At 45.6% G+C, this 19394-nt stretch overlaps 1 protein-coding gene across 8 annotated transcripts in view; it reads right to left on the minus strand.

Annotated features, from left to right (window-relative positions):
- The window catches only part of LOC102454842 (meiosis-specific coiled-coil domain-containing protein MEIOC-like), a 29844-nt gene extending 14642 nt beyond the window's left edge, over positions 1-15202 (minus strand). Inside the window, exons 1-5 of one of the 8 annotated variants that reach the window (XM_075922942.2) lie at positions 14998-15054; positions 5914-6042; positions 5485-5616; positions 4795-4961; positions 466-567 (exon numbers count right to left, since the gene is read on the minus strand). In XM_075922942.2, coding sequence (XP_075779057.2) covers positions 466-567; positions 4795-4961; positions 5485-5526 — 311 coding nt within the window. In that variant the 5' untranslated portion in view covers positions 5527-5616; positions 5914-6042; positions 14998-15054. Of the gene's footprint in view, positions 1-465; positions 568-649; positions 988-4794; positions 4962-5180; positions 5274-5484; positions 5617-5913; positions 6043-6670; positions 9179-9218; positions 10844-14381; positions 14972-14997 lie in introns of those variants that run through there. The other 7 variants (XM_089776838.1, XM_075922940.2, XM_075922943.2 and 4 more) reach the window with 7 other exon arrangements.
- Positions 15203-19394: the final 4192 nt, after the last annotated feature.

Consider the following 19394-nt stretch of genomic DNA (forward strand, 5'->3'; position numbering starts at 1 on the left):
CCTCTTAATAAAACTAACATAATGAAAGACGTTAATTTCTCTTTCCAGTGACCATCTGCTGGTAGAAGGATGAACAGAAAACTGCCTTTCTACTTTAGTTTATTCCAAGTACATTCTAGTAACTAGGGATGTAAAAATGGGTAACCAGTTAAACGGGAGGACTTAACCAGTTAACCATTTTGATTTATCTCCTCCTGCCTGGCCTGGCCCTCTATGACAGGGGCAGCTCTGGTCTGGTGTGGCTGGCTGCCGGCAGAGTTCACTGCCGAGGGTCAGTTAACCGTTGAACAGCCCTACTAGTAACACATCTTTTCCAATTTCACTTGATGATAACTTATTTAAATGACATCTTAAAACTCAACTTAAAGTATAACTTTGTCTTGTCAAATGTCTACCATTATGCAAGCACATATACTTTAAAATGGAAAATATACAACCCTGTGCAAGTTCTCAGTATCAACTTACCAATCTGTAACTGGTTCTGGCTTGTTTGGCTCCTCTAGGATGCTCGACACCAACCCAAACATATCTGGGCCATTGCCAGAGTAAGACAGATTTATCTGTGCCCTGAAAAATAAAACCCAGACAGATGAGCTCCTATGTTTAAGAGAAAAAACAACTCCTAAAGAGAAAACACACAGAAGTTTACCTTCCGATTTCTTTAGCAATAAAGTAGAAATATAGGAAGGGGAGAAAAGGAGGCTTCCTCACTCTCCAAGAATAAATGCAATATTCCCTGCCGATGAAAAATGAAGTATTATCTTCTGTCATTAGCCTATCATAGCTTCGCAGGTAAGACACATATTGGAATAATCGGAATGTTTCAAAGCACCAGGGTCGTGGTCCCCGAGTGTAGATTTCAGCCCTTCTGCGTAAAGCACTGGTTTGGGTTTCCAGAGTGTTTGCCAGACAGTGGGAAGGAAAGAACTGGATGGGTGTCACCTGCCTCTTTGTCACCTTTTCCTCCTTCTGCCCCACAACAACTTTCTGCGAAGATAAGGGTGGGTGGAGACTGAGTGGACATGAAGGGGGTGGGGAATAACACCCAGTATTCTCCAACTAGCCCCTTAGAAATTACCACAAAAGGGTCCATAGGAATTATGAAACTGGATCAGACCTGAATAAATCTAGTCTCTGACAGTGGCAAGCACCAAATGTAAAACCCTACAGTATTTTGCACCATCCCACTCCCAACTGTAGGTTTCAGCGTGATCTAGAACAGTCAGAGACTGGTTTAATGTCGGCTTCACAAATATCATAGGGGTAGCCATGTTAGTTTGAATCTGTATAAACAACAAGAAGTCCTGTGGCACCTTACAGATTAACAGATTTATTGGAGCATAAGCTTTCATGGGCAAAGACCCACTTCGTCAGATGCATGTAGTGGAAATTCCAGAGGCAGGTATAAATATACAGGCATATGAAAAAAAGGAGCACCAATCAAGAGGAAGGCCAGAGATAATGAGGTCAATTCAGTCAGGGAGGATGTGGCCCACTTCTAGCAGCTTCATAAATGTTGAACCTAATTTTAACTCTGGATATTCTTGGTATCAGACTATCCAGGCTTCTTCGAATCTTGTTAAACTCTTGCCTCAACAAATGTTTTTTAAAATAAATCAGTGTTGAATTTTCTATCTTTCAATTTAATTGAAGAGCACCTTGTTTTCCTGTTAGAAGCTAGGAAGAACCTCCATTCCCTATCTACCTTCGCTATTCAATGCGTTGCTTTATACGCTTTGATCATGTTCCCTTTTATTCATCCTTTTTCTAAGGGAAATAACCCCAGACTTGTCAAGCTCTTCCCAGGAGATTTTTCCATATCTTCCATCATTTCTGTCACCCTTCTCTGGCCCCCAGATCTGCAATGCCCTTTTGGAGAGGAGGTGACGGGAGCTGCACACAGTGAAACCAGACTGCTGATTTACATTAGGGACATGTCCGTGTACACGTGTAAATACAGGCAGTCCCCGACTTACGCGGATCCGACTTATGTCGGATCTGCACTTACGAACGGGGCTTTCTCGCCCCGGAGGTCGAGGTGGCGGATTGCTACCTGCGAGCTCCGGGGCGAGAAAGCCCTGTTCATAAGCTGCTCCGGTGCCCCTAGTCTGCTGGAGACCTTCTCCAGCAGACCAGGGGCACCAGGTGGGTTCCCACGCTTCTGAGGCTTTGCCAGAGCAAAGCCTCAGAAGCGCGGGGAACCGCCGCTGCTGCGGCTTCAGTCCGGGTGCCTGTGGTCTGCCGGGGACCGTCCCCAGCAGACCACAGGCACCGGGACTGAAGCCACAGCCGCGGCGGGGTCCCGCGCCTCTGAGGCTTTGCCAGAGCAAAGCCTCAGAGGCGCGGCACCCCACTGCCGCTCTGCTCCCCATGTCCCTGGTCTGCTGGGGGGGGGGGGGGGGCGCAGCTAGTGTGCCCGCCCCCCCCAGCAGACCAGGCTTTTGTTTTGGACCCTGGGGCAGAGCAGCTGGGGCGCTGCCGATTGGTCCTGCAGCGCCGCTCTGGGCACTACTGGACCAACCCGGCAGCACCCCAGCTGCTCTGCCCCAGGTCCTGATTCAGCCACTGCTGGTCAGTTTCAGCAGCGGCTGAATCAGGACGCCTGGGGCAGAGCAGATGGGGTGCTGCTGGGTTGGTCCAGTAGCACTGAGGAGCGGCGCTACTGGAGCAACCCAGCAGCACCCCAGCTGCTCTGCCCCAGGCGTCCCCAAGTCAGCTGCTGCTGAAACTGACCAGCGCTGACTACGGGAAGCCCGAGGCAGAGTTGCTCTGCCCCGGGCTTCCTGGAATCAGCTGCTGATCAGTTTCAGCAGCAGCTGACTTGGGGACGCCTGGGGTTCTTAAGTTGATTCTGTATGTAAGTCAGAACTGGCGGTCAGTTTCAGTAGCGGCTGAATCTGGACGCCAGTTCCGACTTACATACAGATTCAACTTAAGAACAAACCTACAGTCCCTATCTTGTACGTAACCCGGGGACTGCCTGTAGTTAACTGATGAACCTGGGCTCATGGGTTATCCTTCACAGTTACACATAAGCCCCCTTTCCTCCACCGCACTGCTGCCTCTAATACAGTCAGGAGCCAGTACAAGTGGGGAGTAGTGCAGTGGGAGGCACCGAGCCAAGTAAGCGCCCTCCCCGTCCCGCTCATGTCCAGACCCTGCACCCCCACCCCACTCCTGCACCCTCCCTCCCAGATCCTCCTACCCCACCCCACTCCTCCCACCCTCAGCCTGCTCCTGTACCAGTTTTGTCATCATGGGTGGTTGGCTGGTGGTCCGTGGAAAAGTCTGTGTTGAGTTCAGTGGGCTACAGGCCAAAAAGTTTGAGAACCACTAAGTCACTGGTTTTCAACCTTTCCAGACTACTCTACCCCTCTCGGGAATCTGGCTTGTCTTGTATACCCCAAGTTTTACCTCATTTTAAAATCTACTTGCTTACAAAATCCAACATAAACATACAAAAATGTCACAGCACACTACTGGACTAGACTATCAATCCCTGAAAGCTGTCAGATGACGTATACACGTCACGTCACCTCCATCTAATTCAGTGGCCCTCAAAGTGTGGTCTGCAGACCACTGGTGGTCCACAACCATCTTGCAGGGGTTGGCCACTCCCTGCAGTGGGATGCCCGCGCTGGATCTGCATAAACAACGAGAAGTCCTGTGTGTCCAGTCCTTCCCACCATGCAAGGAGCACAAGCGCAGGCCTCCTGCTGTGGAGAGCTGGGGGAAACCCCGAGCCTTGCGGTCTGTATCCAGCTTGGGGGGGGGGGAGCGGGCAGCTCCATTGGCTGCTGCTCCCACTCCCACTAGCTAGGGGAACGGCAGCACAGGAAACTGCTTATCTGGAGGCTTTCCCCACTGCTCCCATTGACTGGAATCCCAGCGAAGGGAGCAGCCGGGGACAGTGCCTGGAAGAGGTGGGGGTGCGGAACCAAGCAAGATAGCCCCCCCCATCCACCTCATGCCCAGATCCTGCACCCCCATCGTCTTCATGCACCTGCCTCCTGCCAAGATCCCATATCCCCACCCTCCCTCCTGCCTAGACTGTGCACCCACACCCCACTTCTGTATCCTTCCTCCCACCAGACCCCCTACCTGCTGCCCACCTCTGCACCCTCCCCCTCCCACCCAGAACCCCTATTCCCAGCCAACTCCTGCATCCTCCCTCTCACCCACACCCTCTATTCCCAGTCAGCTCCTGCACCCTCCCTCCCACCCAGATCCCACCCAGCCCACTCCTGCACACTACCTCAACCAAGACCTCACATCCACCCCTCTTCCTACACTCATTTAGTCATGGGTGGTTGGCTGGTGGTCAGCAGAAAGGTTTGTGTTGAGCAGGGTGGGATGCGAGCCAAACCATTCGAGAACCCTCTGATCTATTTGTAGTATTCAGGAACCAGAGGAAGGAACCAGCCTCTTCCACCAAAAAGGGTCAGAATGACATGATGTAACAAGGAGGCCTTTTCAAAAGGCAAATTTTTGCCGTTATTTAAAGAGAAAGATTTGTCTGATATTTTGATATTTAACTTGCCCATTACGTTCCCTCATAAGGAACTTTTGTGTCATTTTATTAATGACATTTATTAAGGAACATTTTATTAATAAAATACAGCTATGATTTCCAACCTTATTTGATAAATACTATTCAGCTCAGGTAATTTATTGCCCATGAGTTTCTATAGTTATCCCACAACTTCTTCTTTACAGTACTTGGAAACCAAACCCTCACAACTCCTGCCCAATTAAACTTTCAGAAAACAGTATAAGATTATTGTTATTTAATACCTTTTTTTTGTACAGTCCTGTAAAGAAGTTGCTGTATTGGTATTATCTCCACACACAGACCAATTACTATGTAACCGGGATGATTCCGGAGGTGGTGATGTACTTGTGATCCCTCCTAGTAGCGGGGAGAATATTTGAGTGTCCATTTTTTGTTTCTTGATGTTTACCTGAATTGGAAAAAAGAGAGTAAGCAGTTTTCCAACGTGCAGAGTCTGTGTAAGTGAACTATGCAAGTCAACAATAAAAGGGCAACTCTTTTTTTTTCCTCAAGGGGCAATATTTTTCTTTCTGAAAACTTTGTTTTTGCAAATCCATACACGTGCCATGCTGCCAATGAGCAACTTAGTGGTAACAATCTCTTGTGACTATTGTTCAAAATATCTTACCAAAGAAGCTCATGCGATTATCATCTTTAGAGGCAGTGGAAGCCAGATTAGACATGGAATTGTTGACTGCTGTAGAAATCTAGGATTACTCTTCTGTACAATGATCCAAATGGAGAGATTAGGGATGTTAGATATCAGATAAATGAACAGTCGTGGAACAGGTGGGAGGGCAGGTGGCACCGCCAAGCTGGTGCTGGGGGGGGGGAGGACGGCTTTTAAGCCAGCTTCCTCCAGCACCAGCTACTGCTTCCTCCCTGCCTTGCTGCCTATGATTCATTTAAGCAAGCAATTATTTTGGACTCACCTGTGGCTTGTAACAACTGAGAGCAGCACTTTGTTTGACCATGTCCTCGCTGTCAGAATACAAATTCTCTTTTCCCAAGTTTGTAGCATTGCCGTACAAGTAGAAATTCAGAATCTTAAGCACAAGTGTGTCCTAGTTAAAGACAATTAAAATCGTTAACCATTTCATGTTTAACTAGAAACATGGTACTGCATTTTAAGAAAAAATTGTTTATATTATTCAGAAAGACAAAAACTGAAATAACATACAAGATGATAACCTGCTATTAGCGGAGTAAATAAAGTTCAGGAAAGTTATAGTACTATAGTCTAATCCAAGGTAGGGATGTTAAATATCCATTAATGGTATCGCATTTTAAGAAAAACCTTATATGTATTACTCAGAAAGACAGAAACTATTGGTTAATTGATTAACCTCATGAATTCTTACCGGTTATTCGACTATCCTATCATCCCCGGGGGTGGAACCAACAGCCAGTGTGCTCCGGCCTGACTCCTGAGAAGCCCCTTGTCACTCTGATACAGAGGCAGCAGCACGGGGTACCAATGGGGAACTGATCTGCAATGGGAACCAGTTTAAAAACCAGCTCCCCTTGTGGACCAGCTGCTTGTCGCTCCGCGCTGCTGCCTCTGATAAAGAGGCAGCAACACAGGGTGGCAGCAGCCTCTGTCCAGGCGGGTCTGAGCTCCTAGACCCAGCGCGAGCCAGAACGGAGCCAGGCTGCCTGCCCTCCTGGCTCCTAGTACACGTTAAAAGCAGAGCTGCAGCAGGGGTAGGTCCTGGACCCAGTGCAAGCTGGAACTGAGTCAAGCTGCTGGCCAGCCTGCTAACAAATTTACTGACCAGAGGGGGGGAAATGTGTGTCGTCTATGGCATTAACCAATAAGCTTTTGCTTATCAGTTAATTGGTTAATCAGCTACATTATTACATCCCTAATCCAAGTCTTGAAAAATCTATTCGTCCAGCCAAATTTGGATTTTTTTCTTGACAATTGCCATAACTTCCCGCAGAATTAAAGATTTCATTAAAAAGCAAAGGGTACTTTCCAACTGCAAACAGACCTTTCAAAAGCAGCCCCACATTGGCAGTCTAACAGCAGACATTTCCAGTGTCTCCCTGGCTTCCCAGACCTTCTGCAAGAGGCAGAAGAGTGAAAATTGAGCAGATTTTTCAGTTTTCGCCTACCTGGCGTCAATGAGCTCTGTGCGATTCCTCAACAAACAGCAAGTAAGGAAACTGAGGTCTCATTTCAAAAGAAGGAATTCAGTGATTTTAGACTTGCAAGTGCTGTCATTAAAAAATGACAGCAATCTGCAAAGAACGAGGGCAATATCGAAAAGCTTCACATAGCTGGGATCCCCTCCCCCCAAAAAACCAACATCACCCTTTGTAGGCCCTAAGGCGCCACAAAAATAGGTTAGCATCAACAATATTCCATGAAAAAAAATTAACCTGTACCATATACTAGTTGCAATACGGCTACCGTCTCGCGGACAGTTCTGTACTTCCCAACAAACAACATTTCCCAGAGTGACAATTTGGCTCTTGGAGAATGGGCAGAAAAAACCAGTATCAGTCATATGCACACGTTTAAACGAAAGAGTGTACACACTGGAACTTTCAGACATGAGTTTCAGTATAATTCATGGTTCAATTTATTATAGAAGTACAACATCTCTGCAGTGAAGATCGGGCTCAATCAACCATGGCAGGTAACTATTAATTTGCCTCTATGCAACCCACTAATTTAAGTTTGCATGTTTGCTATGTCTCCCCTCCCGGCCTCACTCCCAGGAGTCTTCTGCCACCCCGCCTGAGCCAGCCTGCAGATCCAAGTTTTAAATGCAAAGCATGTTGAGGGGAGAGGGGGGAATGGTTCCGGTTAACCAGTCCGTTAACTGATAAGTGAGCAATTATTGGTTAACCAGTTACCAGCTACTGAGTGGCCATCCCTGGTTATGAGTCTATCAAAAATACCAATAAACAAAGGGAATTGAAATGAACTAAAATAACCTAAAATAGAACTAAATGAGTAAAAAGAAAACAATTATAAAATATTATTCTCTTAATGATCTGCTCATAATGATCCGCATGGTAAGCAAAGTATGGGGAGATGAAAGTTCTTTTGAACCTTTTCACTTTTCTGTCTCTGGCTACTGTACTAGTACAATGTTGTCTGTATAATTGTGAACCGCTCCCGGAGCAATGTAAGTTACGCTGACAGAAGCCTTGCTCGCCGCTTATTGGGCGTGGGGGAGGTGTGGTTAATTAGGTCAATGGATGGGGAAAGCGTTTCCTTTTGACATAGAGCAGTTACACAGGAGGTCTTACAATTGTACTGCTCTAAGCTCCGTAGTGTAGGCATGGCCTTAATCTAGTTTTAAAAGCTTGGATGAGTCAGCTGTAAGACAGCAATCTGTGAAGAACAACGTTGGCAATATCGAAAAGCTTCACATTAGCTGGGATTTCCTCCCTCTCCCCCAAAAAAAATCACCCTTTGTAGGCCCTAAAGGGACACAAAACTAGGTTAGCGTCAACAATATTCCATGAAAAAAAAACAAAAACGGCTATCAAACTTTTAATGGCTCTCATGAAAAATCATTTGTTTCTGATTAACTGTCCCTGAATAACTCCATGTGTTGACATTCATTCTGTTTAGATTGTACAGCTGTTTCACTATAAATTAACACCCTTCCTTAACCCAAATTAACTGTCAAGTGTAGACAAGACAGTTTTAGCTTGAGAGACAGTAGGGGGAAAAAAATCAACCACAGTCCAAGCTAGGGATGTGAAAGTGTAACTGAGTACATGGCTAACTGATGAATCTGGGCTCATCAGTTAATGCTCATGGTTACATGGAGGATCCTGGCACATGGGGGAAGCCAGCTTTTAAGACGGCTCTCTGCACAAACCAGCTCCCAGAGAGCTGATGCCTCTGCATCAGTGGAGGGGGCAGGCAGAAGCTGGTACATGCGGGGGAGCTGGCTTTTAAGCCAGTTCCCCGTGCACACTGGCTCCTAGGAAACTGCCTGCCCCCTGCATGTAACTACTGAAATTTTCAGTGGTTACCCAGTTACTTCATTAAATGCATTTTAGCATCCCTAGTCCAAGTTATGGTGCTGACATTCCCTATCTATGTAATAAACACTACAAATAACGTGTCTTCCCACAGGATCTTGCAGCCAGAGAACTACTGCACATTTGTTATCCAGTTTAAAAGAATTGTCAGTGAAGACAAATCTTAAGAATTTCACCATTCCAGGGGATTTTTAGTAGGCATCGTTCTGCCAGCCTTGGTCCCGGGGTCATCAAATAATTGTGTAACCACTAGGAATTGCTGCAGTTATACGATTATTAAATTAAACAATTTCCAACATCCCTACTCAAAACAAAGACTTTACTGAAACATTCTGTCAATTAAACTGCCTCCCACAGTGAGCAGGCAAGTTGTCCCATAACACCCTGTAAATGCAAACACAGAGCCAACTAGTAAGTTGGGGTGCTAATAAATATGCTCCCAGATAGCCGTACTGCTCGTCTCAGCCAGATAAAGTGCAAGTGAAAACACAAGTAGAGATGGCACAATAGTTGTGGGTGCACTCTCGTGTGTTAGGTGACCACTGGTTAGCTATCCCACCATTGTTTACCCTACAGTGAAGATAAGGCCTTATTGACCAGTTAAATAAAATATACAGGATCAGCTATTAACACATATAAGTAGAAACAGGCTTACCAGAAAAAGACCAACAGTCCATTTAATATATCCCTACAGTATATCCATCATATTGTACTATCCTGGATATTTCACAGGAATACAAAAGAAATAACAAAGGATCTGCCCAGTTATACAGTCAGAAGACGGGAAGGGGCAGGTAGTTTATGGCAAATAGGTTATGTCCAAGAACAGGACACAAGCCGGTAGCATTTCAAAGCACTGGGTGATATTTAAATCTGTACTGAAGCTCTGACACACCACATATATAGAGAGGTATCTAAGTCAGCCTATGGCAGCTGTTTGAAGATTATGGAACCCCCTTTGTGTCTTAGCCAACAGACTTCTCTCAGTAAAATGGATTTTCATTGACCATGGCTTTCTGTGCACTTTTACTGAGCATTTAATAGCGGATATGCATGCACACTCAGTGCACCAGTAGTAAATAATTCACTGTTTGAAATGCATTTTGGAATACCTTCAATAGAGACAGTGCTTCCATTAGAGCTTTGACAGCTGCTTCAGATGAAGGGGGGAAAATGACAGTTTGCATTTTGTTTGACTAGATTTTTTTAAAACGGGTGTTTCTAACAAAGCACCTTCAATAGTATCCCTGAATTATTTTTTTTCTTCGTTTGCTATTGTTTAGAAAGAGCTCTCCCACCCCGATCCACACTTCTTCTTCAGTAGCAGCAACATCGGGGCAAAGTCCCTAAATCTTGGATTTAGTCATGTCAGGAAAGACCGCACAAACCTTCTTCTTTTGCCCCCTGCCCAACTACATCTGCTCTCCAGTCACATGGAGAGGGTGGGGGCAACCTCCTTCTGCCCTACAACTAAGTGCCTCTTCTGGTCCCAACAGAAGAACATAAGAACGGCCGTACTGGGTCAGACCAAAGGTCCATCTAGCCCAGTAGCCTGTCTGCCGACAGTGGCCAGCGCCAGGTGCCCCAGAGACGGTGGACCGAAGACAATGATCAAGCGATTTGTCTCCTGCCATCCCTCTCCAGCCTCTGTCTGTCAGAGGCCAAGGACACCATTTTATCCCCTGGCTAATAGCCTTTTATGGACCTAACCTCCATGAAATTATCTAGCTTCTCTTTAAACTCTATTATAGTCCTAGCCTTCACAGCCTCCTCTGGCAAGGAGTTCCACAGGTTGACTACAAGCTGTGTGAAGAAGAACTTTCTTTTATTAGTTTTAAACCTGCTCCCCATTTATTTCATTTGGTGTCCTCTAGTTCTTCTATTATGGGAACTAATAAATAACTTTTCTTTATCAGCCCACTCCACACCACTCATGATTTTATCGACCTCTATATAAAAGGACGGGGGAATGGACACCGCTGCTAGTAACAGGAGCTTTCCAGCCCTATGTCAGGGTTTGAGAATCGTGAATGCTCCACCAACCCTTGTTCATCCCCATCTGACTCCTGTATGGAAAAAAATGTAACAACATCAAGATTCCTTCTGCTACTTCAGTCAGTATGGGGGGGGGGGGTCTAGTAAGGGAAGGATCCATCAGCACCCCGCCCAAGGTAGTGCAGGGGACCAGGTGGGAAGCCAGTGCTCATGGGAAACTGGCTCCGCCTCCCCCTCCGCTACCTCTGATATATAGGCACTGGGGGGGGGGGGGAGAAAAGGAGCTTGCGGGTAACCCTCATGGTTACATGAATGAACTCAGACTCGTTGGTTAACCGTTTAAACGAATACACTAGCACAGTGTTTCTGAACTTTTTTTTTATAAAGTACCCCCTTTTCAAAAAAAAAATGATAAGTACCCCCAATACCTACAGTTTTTGGACAATTTTTTTTCTATCATTGCAACACATTTGTTTACCAACTTAATCGTAGCCGGACACGCGATGAAATTTTTGGATGTAAAAAGTACAAAAATAATAAAACGCTGAAAACTTAAAACAAACACTCAGTTTTCTGCAAATTTCAGTTATGTTGACGTACCTCCCAGACGTCTGTTGAGTACCCCTAAGGGTACTCATACCACTGGTTGAGGAACGCTGCACTAGCATATCCCTAGTTTCTACGACAACTTCTTCCAGTCTTTTGGAATCAGACATACTCCCATAGTACCTTAAAGAAAAAGACTCAATCTACAAATTACACCCGTCACCTGATGTCACAAAGCTTCTATACACAGAAATACGGTTGATATAAAGAGCTGCTCTAGGTGCAAAGCATTGGAGGATCTTGTCATGGCTTTCTAGTTTTGGAAGCCAGTCTTGGTATCATCAGTTATAAATCTACTATATATCTGAGAGTTTGTGTCGGTCTGTCTGTTCAAGAAGTCCTCCTAAATGGTGAAAACTAGGACCACCGAATTTGATATGCAGCTTCCTCTTATCATACAGCAAGGCCAGGGTTTGGTTGTGCCAGGACAATGGGATTGTGTCTCTGAAAACCATACAGAAAAGAGACAGAATCACCAGGTAGATGAAAGGAGTTGGCTGAGGATGCACTCCCCCCATCCGGGACTTCTCCAGCCTCAAGCCTCCCACCCCTGAGACTCCCTTTAGGGGAGGGGTAGCAGAGGCTGAAGGTCCCCTCCGCCCAATTTGTACAGGACCATTGTTGGCTGCTCTCCTGTGTCATGAAGCAAGGCCAAATTGCGCGGTTTGATACATTGATCACTCTGGCTGGGGAGTTCAGGGAGTGGACGAACCTGGACGCGGACTAGCTGGGGGACGTGCACCCCTCCCCTGGTCAGGGGCGGACTGGCCCGGCGGGATACCGGGAATTTCCTGGTGGGCTGTTGTATCCACCCGTGACGGGCCGCCATTGCCCCGCACTCTGAGCAGCTCTGTGTCCGTGCTGTATGCGGCGCACGGCGCCTCACCTGCCGCTTGTGCTGCGTGCCGGACATGACGTAGGGAAAGGGGGCGTGGCTTGAAGGGCATGCAGGGGTGACGTCATGGGGAAGGCTGTTCCCAGGCCTATTTTGATTGCCAGTCTGCTCCTGCCCCTGGTTGTGCCTGCTGGAGCTGCAGTGGCCATAGAGAGGTGCTTCTCACTCAGTACCAAGCTGCTGAAGTGAGAGCGGGCTGGGGCAGCCTCTTTTCCCAGTGCAGTGAACCCCTCATCTCTAGTCCCACCCCAGAACAATTATTTAAATGAAGAAGGGGCATTTTTCATTTTGTTTTCCAAAAAAAACCCACAAAAATTAATTGAGTTAAGGGCCTGAGCAACGCCAAGCAAATCTTCTAATTACTTCATAATACAGGTGGAACCTTTCTAGTCCAGCACCCCTGGGACCTGACCGGTGCCGAAGCGGAGAATTTGCTGGACCACGGGAGGTCAGTATTGCCTAGCAACATTACCAACACTTCCACTGCAGACGGGGCTCTGAGAAGACATTTAGGGGTAAATTAGAGCTAAATACCAGCACAGAACACTGAGAGCCAGGACTGGGGGCTATAAATAAACTTTATGAGACCGTGTGAACCTTGGCCACACCCATGATAAGCAGACATCCAGCTAACTAACATCATGCCAGACAACAGATATTGCTGGACTAGAAAGTGCTGGACTGGAGAGGTTCAATCCTATAATATTAAAAGAGGCCCAAAGTGCAGAACAATCTTAATGACAAAGATTATTTTATTATGATTCAAGACTTCATAGTTTGCCTCTCTAATTATTAAAACATAGCAATTATTCCTTATTTTCAAAAACTCTTCTTGAAGTATTCATATAAAGTCATCAAGTATTAAAATAGTTTGCAAAATTCAATTTAAAAAATTGTTTTCCAAAAGGCTCTGACACAAATTAGGTGTCTATTCAAGAACATTTCATTGGGGAGAGGGGGGGGACGGACAGACAACTTTTCTTGGACCCATCAACAGGCAAACTATAAAACTCATAAGATTCCTTAGTGGTCAAACCATTAATAAAGGATTTAATAATAGTCATTCATTATAGGTTCTACTGAGAGGTAATGAACCTTGATACTAGCTAATTACACTTGTCTTCACTTTGGAATTTGTTTCTCTGTCACAATCCATTATCTTCTGGTAGAGCAGAAGAAAGGACAATTAAACACAAGTCTGATAAAACCTCTCAAGCCTGACTCACTAAAACGCCAAAAAAACAAACTCAGTTTAAGTAGGTTTCAATATTTTTATAAATCACATTCTCCAGACCATAAGATAACCCTTTCAAAAATATTTTTAAAAGGGACACAGTGCAGCATCAATGAACCAGCCATTTAAAAAACAAATGTGAATGTGAAGTTATTAAATATAGTTCCAAAGTTTTATTTAATTAAAAAAAAAAAAGATTTGGGCACTATTTATACGTGGTCAAATTCCACACTGCACAACAGAGAAAGTTTGTATTTTTTGTTCTTCAAAATGTATTCTTGCTTTTAGACTGATAGATACTTATAAAAATACGCACAACACATTCCGAAATTGGCTGCCACCGAACGTGTAAAAAGGAGTTGAATGCAACAAGCCAATGTTGGTTATCAAGTAAGAGAACTCTTCCCTCCCATCCCCCCACACCTATACCAAGATTTAAATGTACTGGGCAGCTCATTATTACAGTCATACAGGGATTTATTTCTTATTTACATTAGACTGCTGTGATTAAGAAAGTGCTTCCCTCGTCCCATCTCTTGGCAATTTCTGAAATTCCTACAGCAAGGAAAACCCATACAAATGTCTCAAAAATCACAGATCGAGGTAAACACTGTGCTGTCATATTTAACAAGAAATATAAGCCATCAAATATAGAAATTAGAGGAAAAATGTTCAGTCTGAAAAGTTATTATATTGCTCATCAGAGTCAGTGCAGAGGGGGATAGATGGTGGTGATTCCTAGTTGATCTTCCTTGGTCTTTTCCTCTAGAAGGCTCCTTTTAAGCCACCAACAACATACAATTCTGGTTTGGAGTGGCTTTGATCATGAGCATTTAGAACAGCAATTTCAGGGGTGATTTATAAAAGTCGGGCACAACTAGACAAATAAGTTAGCACCGCTTCTTCCAAGCACAACACCAATCTAGCTGCTTTAGAAAATACTACTATGCGAAAATTGCTTTGTTAGACTGTATTTCCCATTCACTACCACAGCAATATGCATACAGTCTCCAAACATCTCTCCTAACTCAGACAAAGCACTAAGATCTGAATTCCAGGTGCGATAATTAACTTCCACCAAAACAAACCTGCACAAACCAGCCGTCCCCTGTGTGTTCCCCGCAGCCACACAAGCCACAGGGAAGCAAAAGAGAGCTGAGCTTTTAAAAAAAGAACCACCCTACGCACTCTAGCACTGCAGCACCAGCTGATTCCGGTACCATGCAGCCCGGTGGCGTAGTCTGTACTTTGCTGCACTTCGTCCAGCTCCAAACCCCGCTGCCATGGGACAAACGCACCCCACGCACTCTAGTTACCACTTGCATATAGAAACTGTTGCCAGGCTATGGCCAGCGTCCCTTCTCCACCCACTGAAGCAGCACGATACACAAACTGAGGAGGAAAGCAAACAGGGTCTGGTCTGGGCGCAGCGAACGGGCCCCTACTATGAATCCAAAAGATAAACTAGCAGCCGCGTTAGCATTAAACTCTCAAGGCTTGCCCTGGAGGAATCGCTAATCTGCACCTACAACCATCACACTGCGAGGAACCTGCACTTAGCTGCCACTCTCGCCCCACAGCCCCTTCCAACATTTCTCCCCCAGCCCTTTAAATGCAGCTGCTGCGGCGAAGGCAAACCCTGATCTGAACAAGGACCTCCGCCCGCCCCAGGCCCTAGGGCAGGAGTAAAAGAAACAAGCTTACATTTTGGTTCCTCTTGCTATACAACCATTCCGAGCCATGTCATGTGTGATGTCACTGTAGTACCAGTATGTGGAAGTACTATGGGAATTGTAGTCTTCTCCCTATTTATTGTGTAAGAGCTACAAAATTCAAGCTCCAGCTACTGGACTGCAAATGCGAGAGCGTGGAAACAGCCTCCTTGCTAGACTCAGAGGGGTAGCCGGTTAGTCTGCAACTGAAAAAACGTAAAAAACAACTAATAGTCCTGCAGCACCTTAGAGACTAACAAAAAGCGTAGATGGGATCATGAGCTTTCCTGAGCGGCTTTTGAACATTGGAAGAAGTGGGTTATGCCCACAAAAGCTCATGATCCCATCTACATTTTTGTTAGTCCCTAAGGTGCTGCAGGACTATTTGTTGTTCTTTAAGTTTTCTCCGTACTAGAGAGGATTATTGGAGCTGCCTGGGGAAAAAAACTAAATGTCTAATCAATGTGGGCACAGTGGAAAAAGCAAAAAAGCTGCAGAGTTTAATTATTCTTATTCCTCGCTGAAGATGAAGTAATGCTTTCAATAGGCATTTAAATTGTAGACAGAAAGCACCACCCTTTGGGAACACGTTACTAGCTGGGGATTTAATTGTTTTAACTTTAAGGGAGTACAAGAATTGTAATAATAAATTAGTCCCATATATTACTAGGTGAGAGGTGGAAGAGTAATTTTCTACGAAAAAGTAATTCACTGACTATTCCTGGTATATTGTTATGGTAAATGTGGCAGTAAAAGAAAGAAAGGGGGGAAAAAAACGATTTCCCTCACAAAACTGTTGGTCCAATAAAAGATACTGCCTCATCCATGTGTCTTTTCAACACAAAAAGTCATGGCTTGTCTCACCTAGTCAGCCCATTATTGAGTGAAGACTTAGAGACGTTTTTGTTCGAATTATTTTTTTAAAGACATTTAGCTCTACATCCAGGATAGAGGAATATTTTTAATTATTTTAAACTATTTGATTATAGAAACATGACTTCTTCCACCATTGCTATGAATGAAGCAGTACTAACGCTAGCAATGGTGGGGTTTTTTTTCCAGAAAAATGTCTGAGGTAGACAACAAAGCTTGTGTATTAGCAGTGGTGCAAACCAGGTTCACTAAACAGACACAGAAGAGAGAGGAAACAGAACCCCTATTAGCAAGTGACCCTACCTTCCACAGCTGCTTGTCAGGATGGGATAGGCCAAGGATGGCCAGAGGCTACATCTAGACTGCCCCCTCTTGTGCAAGAAAATATGCAAATGAGGCAAAGCAGTGAATATCACCATATCTCATTTACAGACATAGTTTGGCCACACCTCTTTTTCATGTAAAAACAATTACTCCAACTTCAGGCTGCATTATAACAGCCCCTCTGTGGCTCTGTTTTGTTGCAAAAAGGCATATTTTGGCAACAACATAGCTCCATGCCGAAAAAAAGTGGCAGCCATTTTTATGCTAATGAAGCACGGGAGATTTAAATCCCTGCTTCATTAGCAATTGCGATACATCTAATTTACATCCCTTTTCCGAAAAAGGGATGTAGTCTAGACGTAGCCCTTATGTATTAACACACACTCATTATTCCAAAACACAGCTGGCTTTGCATAAGTAAACATAGCTGTGCTTCATCAGTGATAACTGTGAAAGAGTAGTCAAGACAACCCAGCAAGTTTTACTGCACAACAAAGAAAAAACAGCATGCCTGATGCACACCACTCTCTCACGTTCTGCAATAGCAGGTTTTATAGAATGCAAGTCTCCACCTATTATCCTGTCTAGCAAGTTAGTTGGCTCAAGATTCACAAATGGTTTAGGTGAACAGTAATGATTGACTAAAATATTGAAAATGCCAGTAAAGCTACAAATATCTGTAAGTGATTGTCTTGCAGCTATTGTGCGAATTTACATCAGGAAAAAAACAATTAAATTAAATTTATCGAACTACCTAGTATGCATGCTATTATACCAGTAGAAGAGTAATAATATTGGCAGAACTCAAGCAGTACAGCTCCCTATTGTGAATTCAAATGAATTGTTCAAAAACTTTGTATACACATAGATAAACATGGCCAAATGGACACTTTAAAACTTGTGACAATAGACCATTTTTCTCACACTTTTAATAAGATGGAAAGATAAAACAATAGTCACCCCCATACAGTACTAAAAAATGTGTGTGGGGGGGAGGGGAAGAAATCTCAGACTGTGAGTAACAGCTTCAGTAAATGATGAAAACATGCCCCTCAATGACCCAGCAAGACTTTTAATTTTTCTTTCCAGGTCTGCAAACTCCCTCAGAAAACATTAACAGCACAGCTGAGTGAAGGTTCGAACATGACCTAGCATAGCGGTTCTCAAATAAGAGGTCCAGGGCCCACTGGGGGTCTTGCAAATGAGTTTCAGGGGGGTCACCAAGCAGGGCTGGCATTAAGACTTGATGTTACACTGGTCAGAAAGCTGAAGCCTAACCACATGGAATTGACGTCCAGGAACCTGAGCCCTGCCATCCGGAGCTGAAGACAAAGCAACTTAAGAGTTGCCAGGCCCTGGAGCATGGGATCTCAGGCAATAGCCCGGTTTGCTACCCAGTAAACCTTGCCATGTCTTTCAAATACAGAGCCCTGCAAATCCACAGGTTACGTCCACACTACGAGTTTTCCTCTGCAAAAAACAATGCTAATGAAGGACTCATTTGCATGAGTTGTGATCTCATTTGCATATTTTCTGCCAATCCATTTTTGCACTACTGTTTTTGCACAAAAACACCAGTGCAAAACCAGATTGGCAGAAAATATGCAAATGAGATCACAACTCATGCAAATAAGTCCCTCATTAGTATATGTTTTGCAGAGAAAACTTGTAAGCTATGTCTACACTGGCACGATCTTGTGCCAGAAATATGCAAATGAGGCTAAGCATGGAATATTGCTGAGCCTCATTTGCATATCTAATGAGCCACCATTTTTGCAGAGCCACCATTTTTGCAGAAGAAGCTCTTGCGCAAGGAGCATCTACACTGCCCCTTCTTGCGCAAAAAAACCCCCTCTTGTGTAATGCTGTTACGCTGATTATTTTCAGGAATAACAGCATTGTGTAAGAGGGTTTTTCTTGCGCAAGAAGGGGCAGTGTAGACGCTTCTTCGTGCACAAGAGCCTTTTCCACAAAAATAGCAGCTCATTAGATAAGCAAATTAGGCTCGGCAATATTCCACATTTAGCCTCACTTACATATTTCTGGTGCAAGATCGTGCCAGTGTAGACAAAGCCGTAGTGTAGATGTAGCCACAGAGGCAAATATGGATGCAGATTTTATATCCAGAACCCTGCAAATATGCACTTTATATCTCTGTGTATCCACATCCACAGGTATTAACGCGGATAGCCACAGCTGAATTTTGTGGCTACCTATGTGGATACACATTTTTTAATCAGCATGGGGCACTACTTATATGCAGAAAAACAGCTGGGCCATGCATTTCTTTTGGCATGTAGGACAAGGAGTTCTGGGGAAGGGGGGGAAGAAGAGGTCCAGAGCCCCACAGCTAGTGAGCACTAAGACAACTATCAAGAGTAGGTATGTCAAATTAGGGTTAAACAGTTAACGGGTTTAAACAAAATGTTTAACCAGTTAATTGTGAACCCACCTGCAAGGGCCTGCTCCAACCTATATAGGGCTCGGCGCCACAGGATACTCCAGCCAGGCAGGGCTGAGTCCACTGTGCTGTGGGCATGGGCTACTCTAGCTGGACCAGACTCCAGTACGCCACCCCCTCCAGGGACTGTCAATGCTGGTGTCTGGCCTGCATCCTGCCTGCCCCGTATAGGGCACAGAGCTGCCAGGGCTACCTGGGTCCTGGTTGCCCTGTCTGGTCCCACCACTCATTAGGCCTGATGCTCACCCCGTAACCATGGGCAACCCTAGTCGAGACCCCAAGCAGCAGGCAGGCAATGGGGCTACCAACTGCCTCTGGGGGGTCAGCCGGGCAGCAGCCCACCCCAGGCACTGGGGACAGCCCTGAGAGCCCCCAGGGCGCGCATGCACCACTCCCCCCACCGGCCCAGGAGACCCCCGGCACAGGGAAGCGGCCGCCTCCGGCTGAGGAGGGGACCGCCCACCCCGCCAGTATCTGAGGGGACCCACGTCCCCCATGCAGAGGGGAGCAGCCACGGAGGCAGGGCTCTTCCCCAGCTCCGCCCACCAGGGCGCAGGCCCTGCGGCGGCCCAGGAGAGAACCGGCGGCCCGGCGCTGGTAGCCACCATCTTAGCTCTCCCCTCACCGGGCCGCGCGCTGCCCGCCGACCCCACGGGCATTTGAGCCGCCCCCTAACCGCCTCTCGGGCGCGAGGCGAGGCGGGAAGTCGCAGCAGCCAATCGGCTCCCTCC

The sequence above is a fragment of the Pelodiscus sinensis genome, chromosome 2 (genome assembly GCF_052426305.1).
Source record: "Pelodiscus sinensis isolate ZL-2025 chromosome 2, ASM5242630v1, whole genome shotgun sequence".
Classification (NCBI taxonomy): Eukaryota; Metazoa; Chordata; order Testudines; family Trionychidae; genus Pelodiscus; species Pelodiscus sinensis.